Source organism: Dama dama, chromosome 5, assembly GCF_033118175.1.
Source record: "Dama dama isolate Ldn47 chromosome 5, ASM3311817v1, whole genome shotgun sequence".
In the NCBI taxonomy this organism is placed as follows: Eukaryota; Metazoa; Chordata; class Mammalia; order Artiodactyla; family Cervidae; genus Dama; species Dama dama.
The window spans coordinates 24326594-24339229 of NC_083685.1; the positions used below are offsets into that span (position 1 = coordinate 24326594).

A 12636-nucleotide genomic window follows, 5' to 3' on the forward strand; every position below is an offset into this window, starting at 1 on the left:
AATGTTATTATTCTGTAACATACAAGGGTCCAACATGGAGCCACAAGTCACGAACAACAAGGCACGCAGACCAGCGCTCCCCGAGCCCCTGGCCGAGGCTGCGTGTGCAGCCGTGCACGTTCTCCCGGGAGGAGGGGCGGGAGGAGGGGCTGTCAGCGCTCAGATCCTCAACTAGCAGAGGTTAAGTCTCTCAGAAAGGGTGTAGCATTGTTTCCACTCACCGATGCACTGAACTGACAGGCATGGATTTCATGTCTAAAACAGCAATGAAACATCTTCAAAACAGAGCCCCCCCCCCAAAAAAAAAAACAAAAACAAAACAGAGACCCCCTAGAGCAGAAAGAAACTGGGACTGGGCCAGATGAAATCAGCCCCAGTAAATAACGGAATGCTGGGTGATACTGCACTTCCTTCGCTTCTAGAGCAGACATTCTGCAAAAGCATCCTCATCAGTTAGTTACCACTGACGGGCCTCTTATCAGCTTACTAGGCCTCACAATGGTCCTATGAGAGGGGACCTCTCCAACTGCACAAGAAGGAAGAGAAGTCTCTGCAAGGTCATTGACCCGCCCAAGATCAGACAGCCCCAACCTGTGCATAAGGAGAGCACAGTCAAGAGAATTTGCCAGACCATCAACTTCTCTGCAAGCTGGTCCTCTCTGAATTGTGCCAAGGAAGACTTCAAAAACCAACGTAAAGGGAAAATCGATTCCCAAGTCCCAACAGTCTTTACCGCGCCCTTTGTGCATCAAAACCCACATGTCCACAAAGCAACAGTGTCCTCCTGCACAGGTGTACCAGGCATCACCCAAAAAGACACTCTGAAACTTTAATGATACATTTTGCTAGTGGACATTTAATCTATAGGCTAAACATCTGGGATCTGAAACCACACTTTTGCTGAATTAAAACAAGGCCCGGGTAAAGCACTACTGCCGGCTGCAGAGGCAGCGGGGCTTCAATCATTGAAAATTCTTCAGTGTGGTCCCACCATCAGCTGCTCTGCACTGTGAGTTTGAATGGACACTGAATGCACTTAGGAGCCTGTGGAGTCCCGCCTGGGGACAGCCAAAGCAACCAGAGGCGTTTAGCCTGGAGCCAAGGGGCAGGGCTGTGGGAGCTGTTCTGGTACAGCTTCAGATCTACCACGTGGGAGAAACACGAGACATCTGTGATGGCTCCAAGGACATAAATAGCATACAGGCAGACAAGCCACGAGGAGGCAGACAGACGCAGGTCAGTCTGTGGAACGTTCTTTCAACGGGGGCCCTCTTTGTGGAGGGGCAGGAGGCTCCCCAGGGCTGAGCAGTCACTCTCCGATTCAGGGACTGAGCACCCATCTCAATGCCCCTGTCTTGATCAAAATACTCCCCGAGAGGCTCAACTCCAAATGGTCCCGAGGACTTTTCTGGGGTGATGGACATATTCTACATTCTGACTATGGTTACCTGACAGAATAAATCTGTCATAAGTCCCGGAATAGTACAGGTAAAAGGGAAGTCTTTTATTATATGTAATTTACACTTCAATAAGTAACACCAAAAATTTCTGAGGTCTTTCTGTGAGCTAAGTTCTGGACTTTTCTTCACTACTCTGCAACTAGGGTGACCAACCTTTCACCAGAGCTTGCCCGGGACTTTTGGCTTTAAAACCTCAGGTCGTGGGCAGAGAGTGCTCCACCTGGGAAGTCCCGTGTAAATGGGACGATGGCCTTACCCTACCTGCATCTTAGTTCTGCTACCCTGTCCTTCTCAGAGAGCGGCTGACGTGACCACTGCAGTACTGCCCGCGCTGACCTGCTCAGCTGCTGGCCCTGAAGTGGGAGGCAGTGGCTTACTGCTTAAGGAGCAGAACATGCATCTGCACCTACAAACTAAGCAACTGCTCGGTTTCTGAGCCAAAGGACTGTCAGGGCCTTTTAAAATAAAGAGAAATGTATCAAGTTTAATACTGTCTTTTGGATGCCCTTGGCAAGCCTCTGTCTTTATCCTCTTTACACAGCTAAGCAGTCGGGGGCCTCTGTCTACATTAGCAGTGAGAGGAGGGTCAAAGTGCAGGTTAGAAATGAAAAAGTGCGAGCCGGGGAAGGAGGCAGGCCTCTGGCTCATCTTTAAGATGGAGACGGGACACCTCACCTCACTCCTGGCGCTGCTGTGAGACATTTCAACTCCAGCCCCATGACCCCCCCCAGCGGTGAGCACAGGACAGACAGACGCGAGCACTTTATTTCAGAGTGGTTAGTAAGTCACGTGGAACAGTCTGTGATGAGAAAAAGCCGCTCACCCGCTAGGACTGTGCTCCCCGATGCGCTTCTGAGGGCGGCAGGAATATACCAATATCCTGAACATGTCGGTGAAGGCGCTGCCGTCGGGCGGCTTGGTGATGAAGAAGGTCTGGCCGCACAGGAAGACCACGAAAGCAACACCGATGCAGACAGCGGGGATGGCGTAGCCGGTGACAAAGCTCACGTTCTGCTGGATGTAGGCAATGCCCCCCAGCGAGACGATTGCGCCCAGATTAATGCTCCAATAAAACCAATTAAAAAATCTTCGCGTGGCTTCTGGACCCCGATCTTTAACCTAAAATAACATGGAAGAAAAAGACTTAAACCCGTGTGATCACCTTCAAGGATGAAAAACATATATGATGCTTTTATATACATTGTTTTATGTATGTGTGTGTATGTGCATGCTCAGTCGTGTCCAATTCTTTGTAACCCCATCAACTGTAGCCTGCCAGGATCCCCTGTCCATGGGCTTCTCCAGGCAAGAATACTGGAGTGGGTTGCCATTTCCTCCCCGAGGGGATCTTCCCAACCCAGGGATCGAACCCAGGTCTCTTGCATCTCCTGCACTGGCAGAAGGTTCTTTATCATTAGCGTTAAATGGGAAATCCATTTCATATATATATATATATATATATATATACACACACACACATATATGTAGAATAGTATGATAAATTGATACAACTTTCTATCAATTACTGTTGTCATCATAATCTTTAAGAAATGCAGCACATGGGAATTCCCTGGTAGACCAGCGGTTAGGACCTGGTGCTTTCACTTCTGGGGCCCAGGTTCAATTCCTCTTTGGGGAACTAAGATCCCACACGCCACGGCCAAAAAAAAGGGGGAAAAACAGCAGCACAGTCAAATGGTGTTTACAGATAAGCTCAAGGGTCCCTTGACAAAAAATGTGTTTTACACTTCCAATTACTAAAGATTTCTTCAGTTCAATTCAGTCGCTCAGTCTTGTCCTACTCTTTGTGACCCCATGAATCGCAGCACACCAGGCCTCCCTGTCCATCACCAACTCCCGGAGTTTACTCAAACTCAAGCCCATCGAGTCAGTGATGCCATCCAGCCATCTCATCCTCTGTCGTCCCCTTCTCCTCCCGCCCCCAATCCCTCCCAGCATCAGGGTCTTTTCCAATCAGCCAACTCTTCGCATGAGGTGGCCAAAGTACTGGAGTTTCAGCTTCAGCATCAGTCCTTCCAATGAACACCCAGGACTGATTTCCTTTAGGATGGACTGGTTGGATCTCCTTGCAGTCCAAGGGACTCTCAAAGAGTCTTCTCCAACACCATAGTTCAAAAGCATTAATTTTTCAGCACTCAGCTTTCCTCACAGTCCAACTCTCACATCCATACATACAGATTTCTTAAATATACTTAAATCCAGGAAATCCTAGAGCATTTCTCAAAGTAGCTCCCCATGGACCACGTGCTTTGGGAACGCCCGGAATGCTTCTTAAAAATACAGATTCACAGTACCTATTATTATCCAGGACCAGCCATGCATCATCTCTGGGGTTGGGACCCAGAAGTCTGCATTTTAAACAACTTTCCAGAGGACTTCTACTCAAAGCCATGTAGCTCCAAGCCTTGATATATCTGGAACCAGGGGAAAATTATAGAGAGTGCAACTAAAACTACGTGCTGTTTCCAGACCAGGAAGCCTCTCGGGGAATCAAGAGAAGTTCTGATAAGGACAGGATTCCTGAAAGGTTCAAAGATCACCGACTCCCTGAACGCACACAGAAAAACCAGGTTACACAAGTACTTTCCTCACGAGCTACCCAGTGGGGGCCTGTCCTGGTGCGGACAAGACGATCTGTGTGGGCATGGGTGCCCCGGAATGTCCCTCCCTGAAGATGGCTTTTCACATCTACATGACACCCCGAGAATGTGCTTGAGCCAGTCATTTCTAGCCAGTTCCATCTCATAAAATATTTAAACAAACCTCCTGGTTTAAAGGCTGATGCTGGATTGTGTACAAAAACTGCCAGGTCTTGCTGTCTCGGGAACCTCTGTTATCTTGTCCTTACATTACAGGTTATGAAAAGGTTGGACACAAATCTCACATCCATACATGACTACTGGAAAAACCATAGCTTTGACTAGACAGACCTTTGTTGGCAAAGTGATGTCTCTGCTTTTTAACATGCTCTCTAGGTTTGTCACAGCTTTCTTCCAAGGAGCAAGCATCTTTTAATGTCATGGCTGCAGTCACCCACTTCAGTGATTTTGGAGTCCAAGGAAATAAAGTCTCTCACTGTTACCATTGTTTCCCCTTTATTTGCCATGAAGAGATGGGACTGGATGCCATGATCTTAGTTTTTTGAATTTTGAGTATTAAGCCAGCTTTTTCACTCTCCTCTTTCACTTTCATCGAGAGGCTCTTTAGTTCCTCTTTGCTTTCTGCCTTAAGGGTGATGTCATCTGCATATCTGAGGTTATTAATATTTTTCCTGGCAATCTTGATTCCAGCTTGAGCCTCATCCAACCCAGCATTTTGCATAATGTTATCCACACATAAGTTAAATAAGCAGGTGACAATATACAGCCTTGATGTACTCCTTTCCCAATTTGGAACCAGTTCATTGTTCCATGTTCAGTTTTAACTGTTTCTTCTTGACCTGCATGCAGGTTTCTCAGGAAGCAGATCAGGTGGTCTGGTATTCCCAGCTCTTTCAGAATTTTCCACAGTTTGTTGTGATCCACACAAAGCCTTTAGCATAATCAATGAAGCAGAAGGAGATGGTTTCTGGAATTCTCTTGCTTTTTCTATGATCCAACGGATGTTGGCAATTTCATCTCTCACTCATCTGCCTTTTCTAAATCCAGCTTGTACATCTGGACATTCTCAGTTCACATACTGTTGAAGCCTCGCTTGAAGGATTTTGAAAAAAAAAAAGAAAAGGTTGGACAATTTCTGGTCCAGTAACAGATCTGAATTCTGATCCACAGAGTACTCTCTTCTAACAAAGGAGGTTCTCACTGGGGGCCTAAACAAACAGTTATGATGCACAAAAACCATCTTTTTGCAGCCATATTATGTGATATGACATTTTAACTTCTATTTCTTAAGATCAAAGTACAGGTGTAAATACAAAATCAGAAACATGTGCCCCTCCAAAAAATTTTAATCCAAAATGATTAAATATGCTGTTAAGTCACTTAAGTTGTGTCCGACTCTGTGCGACCCCATAGAAGGCAGCCCACCAGGCTCCTCCGTCCATGGGATTTTCCAGGCAAGAGTACTGAAGCGGGCTGCCATCACCTTCTCCGGATTAAACATGCTATGGGGTCGCAAGAGAGTTGGATACAACTTAATGACTACATAGCAACAACATGGTAACAAGTAATATGCATTAAGTAATTATCTGGTAATCACTGTCTAAAACTGAAAATCTGAGTTTTAAACCTCACATGGTCAGGATGAGCTTAAACTTGACTCCCTTCCACGTCAGAAATGAACAGAGATCCAAGAACAAATGATGGCAAGACTAATTAATGAGTGAATAAATGATTTGTATGGAGGATGTCTTATGTTTCTAAGAAGGACAGCTCCCCCTGAGGACACAATGCACTTGTTTGTTTGTTTAGGCTGTCCCATGTGACTTGTGGAATCTTAGTTCCCCGACCAGGGGCTGAACCCATGTCCCTGCAGTAGAGGCGAGTCCTAACCACTGGAGTACCACGGAGGTCCCCATAATCCATTCAAATGTCACTAAAATGGACTCAAATATTTGTTATCTCCTGGGAACAAACCAGAGGGAAGAAAAAATTCTAAGCAGGCCAATGGCTACAGAGAAAATGTAACTAAAGATAAGAAAACAAGTAATTAGGGTGGGGGACAAACTTAACAGGGAAGAGGGCCAGTAAACAGAACTTATGTATTTACTGAAATATACCAGGGCCCTTCCCACTGTCTATAGAGGTGCTGCACACCTCCTGGTGAACTTGGCAATCAACTTATTTGAACCTCCAAGTGTAATGCACCCAAATTACTTTAAATAACCACATACCAGTAATTTTCTGGAACAAATGGGAAGCTGCCCTTGTAAACCGCAGATCACATGCTTCCGTGCTCTGGACTGACACCCTCCCTTCATGTCGGTCACATTACATCACCATCTGTACCCTCGCCTCCCGCCCGACCAGATCAAGGGCAAACAAGACCATCATGTGACTGGTCAAAAGACACCACGGCTGCAACTCAAAGAGCAGCTGGAAGAACAGGATCCTGTGCAGTGAGTCAAACAGTAGGCTGATTTGGAAAAATTCCTTTAAACACACACAAGGGCAACTTTTCTTTCCTCTAGGTGAAATGTATCTTTGCTCTCATTGTAAAATAAGTTCTTTCAGTCTGCTATTTCAAATACAGGATCCATCCATTAAGAATGATTGTGACCTCTGAGAAAGGTTAAGTACTGGGGGAAAGGTGGGGCTGACAATCCACATCAGCATTGCCCTTGGACTCTGTGGTGTAAGTCTTCTTTCCAAAGCCAGCCAAGGCCTCCTTCTCAGAGCTGCACAGCCTGACCCCATTCATCTTTCCCCCAGACTGTTTCGAAGAAGCCCTGTGTCACAAAGGCGTGAGTGATAGAGAAGCCTAAAAGGTACCTTCTGCGTACCACTCAGCCACAGAAAAGAATGAAATCATGCCTTGTGCGGCTACGTGGACGGACCTGGAGATTATCACACTAAGTGAAGTCAGTCAGGCAGAGAAAGACAAATACTATGTGATATCACTTATATGCGGATAAATCAATTTATTTATAAAACAGAAACAGACTCACCGACATATAGAAAACAATCTTATGGCTACCACAGGGAAAAGTTGGGGGTGACATACATTAGTTACTTGGGATTAACAGATACACACTACTATACATAAGACAGATAAACAAGGTCCCACTGTATAGCATAGGGAACTATATTTGATACCTTGTAATAGACTATAGTGAAAAGAAATGGAAAAAGGATATGTATAAATGTATAACCAAATCACTTTGCTATATACCTGAAACACAACATTGTAAATCAATCATATTTCAATTAAACAAAAAAGTTCCTGGGAGCTCCCTGGTGGTCTAGTGGTGAGGACTCAGCAGTGTGCAGTGGCCCGGGTTCAATCTCTGGTAAGACAACTGAGATCCAGCAAGCTGCTGGGCACGGCCAAGATTTAAAAAAAGAATCCTTAAAAATACAAATAGATTTCCTCAAACTCAGACAGGCCAGGAGATGTCAAACTAGCTCCTCCTGAAGAACAGATCACAGGCCTCATGCCTAGAGGGCAGGCTCCTGGCCATACCTCCCTGCACCTGCGGGGGAGGGAGGGGAGACTTCTGAAATCCCCTTCAAAGACCAGCCAGCACCTGGCACAGAGCTAGCACTCCAGCTGAAGGGTACTAACATTTTCGTTTCCACTGAGATACAATTTTCACACTATAAATTCACCCTTTTGAAATGTACCACTCAGTGTTTTTCAGTCTTCACAGATGTCTAACCACCACACCACTGCTTTCCAATTCTACCTTCTCATCACACCAGCAAGAAACCTGATTCTGTTCACAGTGGCTTCCCCTCCCCCATTTCCTGACTCCCCGGTAACCACTCATCTCTTAAGTCTTTATTGCTCTGTCTATTCTGGACATTTCATACAAATGGAATCCTATGATATGTGGTGTTGGGTGCCTTGCATCTTTCAACGGCATGATGGTTTCAAGGTTCATCCACAATGAAGCAAGTACTTCATCTCTTTTCACTGTTGAAGCATATTCCGCATATGTCCATCCATCAGTTGATGGCCATCTCCTTGCTGGTGCTGCTGTTTAGCTGCTAAGTTGTATCTGACTCTTGTGAACCCGTGGACCGTAGCCTGCCAGGTTCCTCTGTCCACAGGATTTCCCAGAAACAATACTGGAGTGGGGTGCTGTTTCGTTCTCCAGGGAATCTTCCCAACCCAGTGTTCAAACCTGGGTCTCCTGCTTGGCAGGCAGATTCTTCTTAACTTTAAAAAATTTTTAAACATACAGAAAAGTTGGAAGAACAGTAAACCACGCACACCTATAGCTTTCATCTATATCCTTAGTTCTTTTTCTGTACATATACAAAATACTCTTTTGGCTGAACTATTAAGTTGCAGCATCATATTTCACCCCAAAGGTTTCATCGTGCCTCTCCTAAAAATAAGGCTGTTCTTCTACAAGACCACAAACCATCATCTAAGAAAATTAACATCAATGCAGCTTTACCTACTATGTGGTCTGTAATCAAGTTATCCCAGTCATCCTGATAAATGACTTTTAAAAAAGGTGGGTTACGATCACAAAGCACATGCTGTGTATGGTGGTCAAATCTTTGACACCCCTGAATCTGTTCTCCATGACAGTGTCATGTTAGAAGAGACTGGGTCAATTCTTTTGCAGAACAGAACATTTCTTTTTAATGTCCACATCTACATATCAAAAGAGTCCAAATTCTGTCATGCCTTCTAGAGTACTTCTATGGGACCACTCATTCTTCTAAGGAGTATTGATCACTTGTCTATTACCTACTGTAGAGCAGTCATTTCTAAGCCAGACTTTCTGGGTTCAAACCCAGCTTCCCCACTCACTTGCAGTGGACCAGGGCTGGTCAAACCTGCTAAGCCGCTGTTTATTGTAAAATAGGGCTGATTATGGGATAGAAATTGTTGCAGGGTTTTATATAAGATAGTGTAGGAAGAGCACTCAGTACCGTGGGGCATAACCTACACACTCAGCACGCACTGTAGCCCTATGGCCTGGTCTTTAGAGATGGAGCGACTTCCCTGGTGGTCCAGCGGTTATCAATCTGCCTGCTAAAGCAACTACGGAAGCCTGAGCACCACAACTACCAGGGCGTCCTAGAGCGTCTGCTCCGTGATAAGAGACGCCACCACAATGAGAAGCCTTTGGACAACGAGGAGTATAGCCCCCAATCCCTGCAACTAGAGAAAGCATGCGCGCAGCAATGAAGACCCAGCATAGCCAAAAAAATACTAAATAAATAAAATAAATTTCCAAAAAAACCAGAAACACAAGATGAAGAACTCCCAGTCCTGGGCCTTGGAAGCGGGCAGAACCATCACAGAATGCCCATCTCAGCTAAAGTATACATTAAGAAATCAAACCTGCACCTAAACCATGGTGTGACCACTCACTACCTACAAAACAAAAGAAATACATCTTTTTGCACCTCCATTTCCTCATTTTAAAAATAGGTCTAGGATTCATAAGAGATTCAAATGAGTTCAGGTATGTAAAGCACATTCCATGGTGCAGAGAAAGGAGGTTAAGAATTCAAGACATTAGGCAACTATTATCTCCAGCATCGTGAGAAGGACTCGCCTTACCATAACAGCCTTTCACAGGTGTGACTAATGTTCAGATTCAAAGGATGCAAGTTGTTGCATCCTGGCTCAGTCACGTACTAGCTCTGTAACTTTGGGCAAATGACTTAACCTCTTGAGTCTTCACTTCTTCATCTGCCAAATGAGCACAGTAACAGCAGAGGCGTCCTATGAACTGGCGAAGTACTCAGAACAGGGCCTGATGCACAGTAGGCCCTCTGTAAATGCTGGCAATCACATGGCTACTTGGCCCATAAACCTAGGAGGAGTCTTCTCTGTTGCATAAGATCAGCTGGCAATTCTGGCGCCCTCTCTGCCTGCAATGCAGGAGACCTGGGTTCGATTCCTGGGTCAGGAAGATTTCCTGGAGAAGGGAATGGCTATCCACCCCAGTATCCTTGCCTGGAGAATCCCATGGACAGAGGAAGCCAGGCAGGCTACATCCGGGGGAGGGGATCGCAAAAAAGTCATACACAACTTAGCCACTAACCAACAACCACCACCTCCGTAACGTCCTAAATCCACCACTTCATTCCTTGTCCATTGCCCCTGTCCTAGTGCAAATCTCTAATTTCTCACCTGGCCAGTGCAACAGACTCCTACCTGATCTGTCTGGTGTCAGCAATTTCCATACAACTGAGGCTCTATACCAGACTGCAAACTTTTTCTGTGAGGGGGCAAGGTGTACACAGCTTACATTGTAAGTAACATTTAGTCCGTCACAACTACTTGATTCTGCTATCCTATTGTGAAAGCAGTCCCAGCATAGCTGATAGGTGACCAGGTAGATGCAGATCTGTGGTCCAACAAAACTTTATTTATGGAGGCTAAAATTTGAGTTTCCTGTCAGTTTCATTTGTCACACAAACAAACTTTCTTTTTTTCAAAGGGAAAAAAAAAAAAACCACTTAAGAATCATTCTTAAGTTGCGGGCTCTCCAAAAACAGGAAGTAGACCAGATTCGGCTGGCAGGCCACAGCTGCCAGGCCCCTGCCCTACAGAGACTGGATATTTTTGAAACGCAAATCAGACCACATTACCCTAGGCTCAAACCCTATAAAAGGCTTCCTACTGTATTCAAAACAGACCTCAAACTCTTTACAAAGCGTCACATCACGAAACCCCGACCTGCCACCTCTGTTCCCATTTCTGTTTGAGACATACCTGTTGACAACCTTCTGTAAGTTTAAGGCGTACAATACGTGTACGTGTTGTAGGTGTTGTACACAATACGTGTACTGATGTGTTCGGTCCTGCAACACGACAGCTACTGTAGCTACTATGACAACCAGAGCAGCCCTCTCCTCTGGCCCCAGGGCCTTTGCACTTGCGGATGCCCAGTACTGAAACGCCTCTGTCCCCTCCTTCAGGTCTCAACTCCAAAGGCCCTTCGGTTGGAAGGAGGTCCCCCGAGTTTGCAGCTCCGCTCGCCAGCACCCACCGCAGGCAGCCCGGGTGGTAACCTGGGTTACCGGGTCCGTGGCCAATCCCGCCCCCTCGCCTCCCACCTGCGGACCCCTCACCTGGTCTGCGCCAAAGGGCGTGATGTTGGCCTTGACCGCGCCCACGCCCAGGCCCACTAGAGCGAGCGCGGACAGCACTGCGGGCGCGCAGTAGCGAGCGGGCGCGTCGGTACACGGCGGCGCCGAGCAATTGCGGACGTTCGTAGGGCCTGGGGCCCCGCAGAGGGCCGAGCGTGTTGCGGGCGCGGCCAGCAGCGGGAAGGCCAGCATGCCGAGCAGGTAGAGCGCCAGGCTGAGCAGGATGGCGCGCGCCCGGCCGAGCCGCGCATCGGCGAGCCAGCCCCCGAACGGCGAGACCAAATAGGTGAGGCCCATGAAGAGCAGCAGCGCCTGGCTGGCCTCCGCGCCCTCCCAGCCGAACGCCGTGCCGTTGAGGAACAGCACCAGGTTGGCCGTGATGCCGTAGAATGCGGCGCGCTCCAGCAGCTCCGTCAGCAGCACGGCCGCGCACGCCGCGCGCCGGCCCTCGAACGCCGTCCGCCGCGCGCCCAGCAGCGGCGCCCGCTCGTCGCCCGCGCCCTCCATGCGCCCACTCGCGCACCGCCCGCCGGGCTGCTCTGCCGGGCTCTGCCCGGCTCTGCCGCCACCGTCGCCGTCGCCCTTCTCGCGAGACTTGCCCCGCCAGCCTCTTCGGCCCGCCCCACGAGCGTCCCCATAGGGCGAGCCCGCCGCGAAGGCCGCCTGGACTTCCGGTCGCGCCCAGGAAGTCTGCCCGGGAGGTGGCCCGGCTTCCGCCAGCTGCAGTGCGGAGTGCGGGAGGGCGGGGGCGTGAATATATAGAGAGGGTTTTAAAAGTGAAAATCAGAGTCTCGCGCTTGGAGGTTCCCAGATTTCTTGCAGTGACCTCAGCCTTTCCTTGCCCTCTAGGCTAGTGTACTCAGGCTGGCCCCTGCACCCGCGCCCGGCTTCCTGGCCCTGGAATGTTGTCTCTCGTCTCTGCTCTTGTTGACTCTGGGAGAAGGTAGTTCTTTTGGCGGTTTGTCCTGTGCGTTGTAGGATGAGTAATGGCATCCCTGGCCTCTGCTGCTGCTGCTAAATCGCTTCAGTCGTGTCCGACTCTGTGCGACCCCATAGACGGCAGCCCACCAGGCTCCCCCGTCCCTGGGATTCTCCAGGCAAGAACACTGCAGTGGGTTGCCATTTCCTTCTCCAATGCATGAAAGTGAAAAGTGAAAGTGAAGTCGCTCAGTCGTGTCCGAATCTTCGCGACCCCGTGGACCACAGCCCACCAGGCTCCTCTGTCCATGGGATTTTCCAGGCAAGAGTACTGGAGTGGGGTGCCATTGCCTTCTCTGCCCTGGCCTCTAGTCTCTACTAAATGCCCATTCCATTCTTTTCCCCTCTTGTGACGATCAAAGCTGTCTCCAGATGTTCCCAAATGAACCCTGAGAGCAACTGAAAGCCACTGCCTGAGAACAAGCTCAGAGCCGATTTCCTTGTCACATGGCTGG

General features: G+C 48.0%; 1 protein-coding gene across 1 annotated transcript in view; it reads right to left on the bottom strand.

The window, feature by feature from the left end:
• SLC15A4 (solute carrier family 15 member 4) overlaps positions 1–11725 on the bottom strand; it is a 30338-nt gene extending 18613 nt beyond the window's left edge. The window contains exons 1-2 of the mRNA XM_061142114.1: positions 11186–11725; positions 2284–2579 (exon numbers count right to left, since the gene is read on the bottom strand). Of these exons, the coding sequence (XP_060998097.1) occupies positions 2284–2579; positions 11186–11710 (821 nt within the window). The 5' untranslated portion in view covers positions 11711–11725. The remainder of the gene's footprint in view (positions 1–2283; positions 2580–11185) is intronic.
• Positions 11726–12636: the final 911 nt, after the last annotated feature.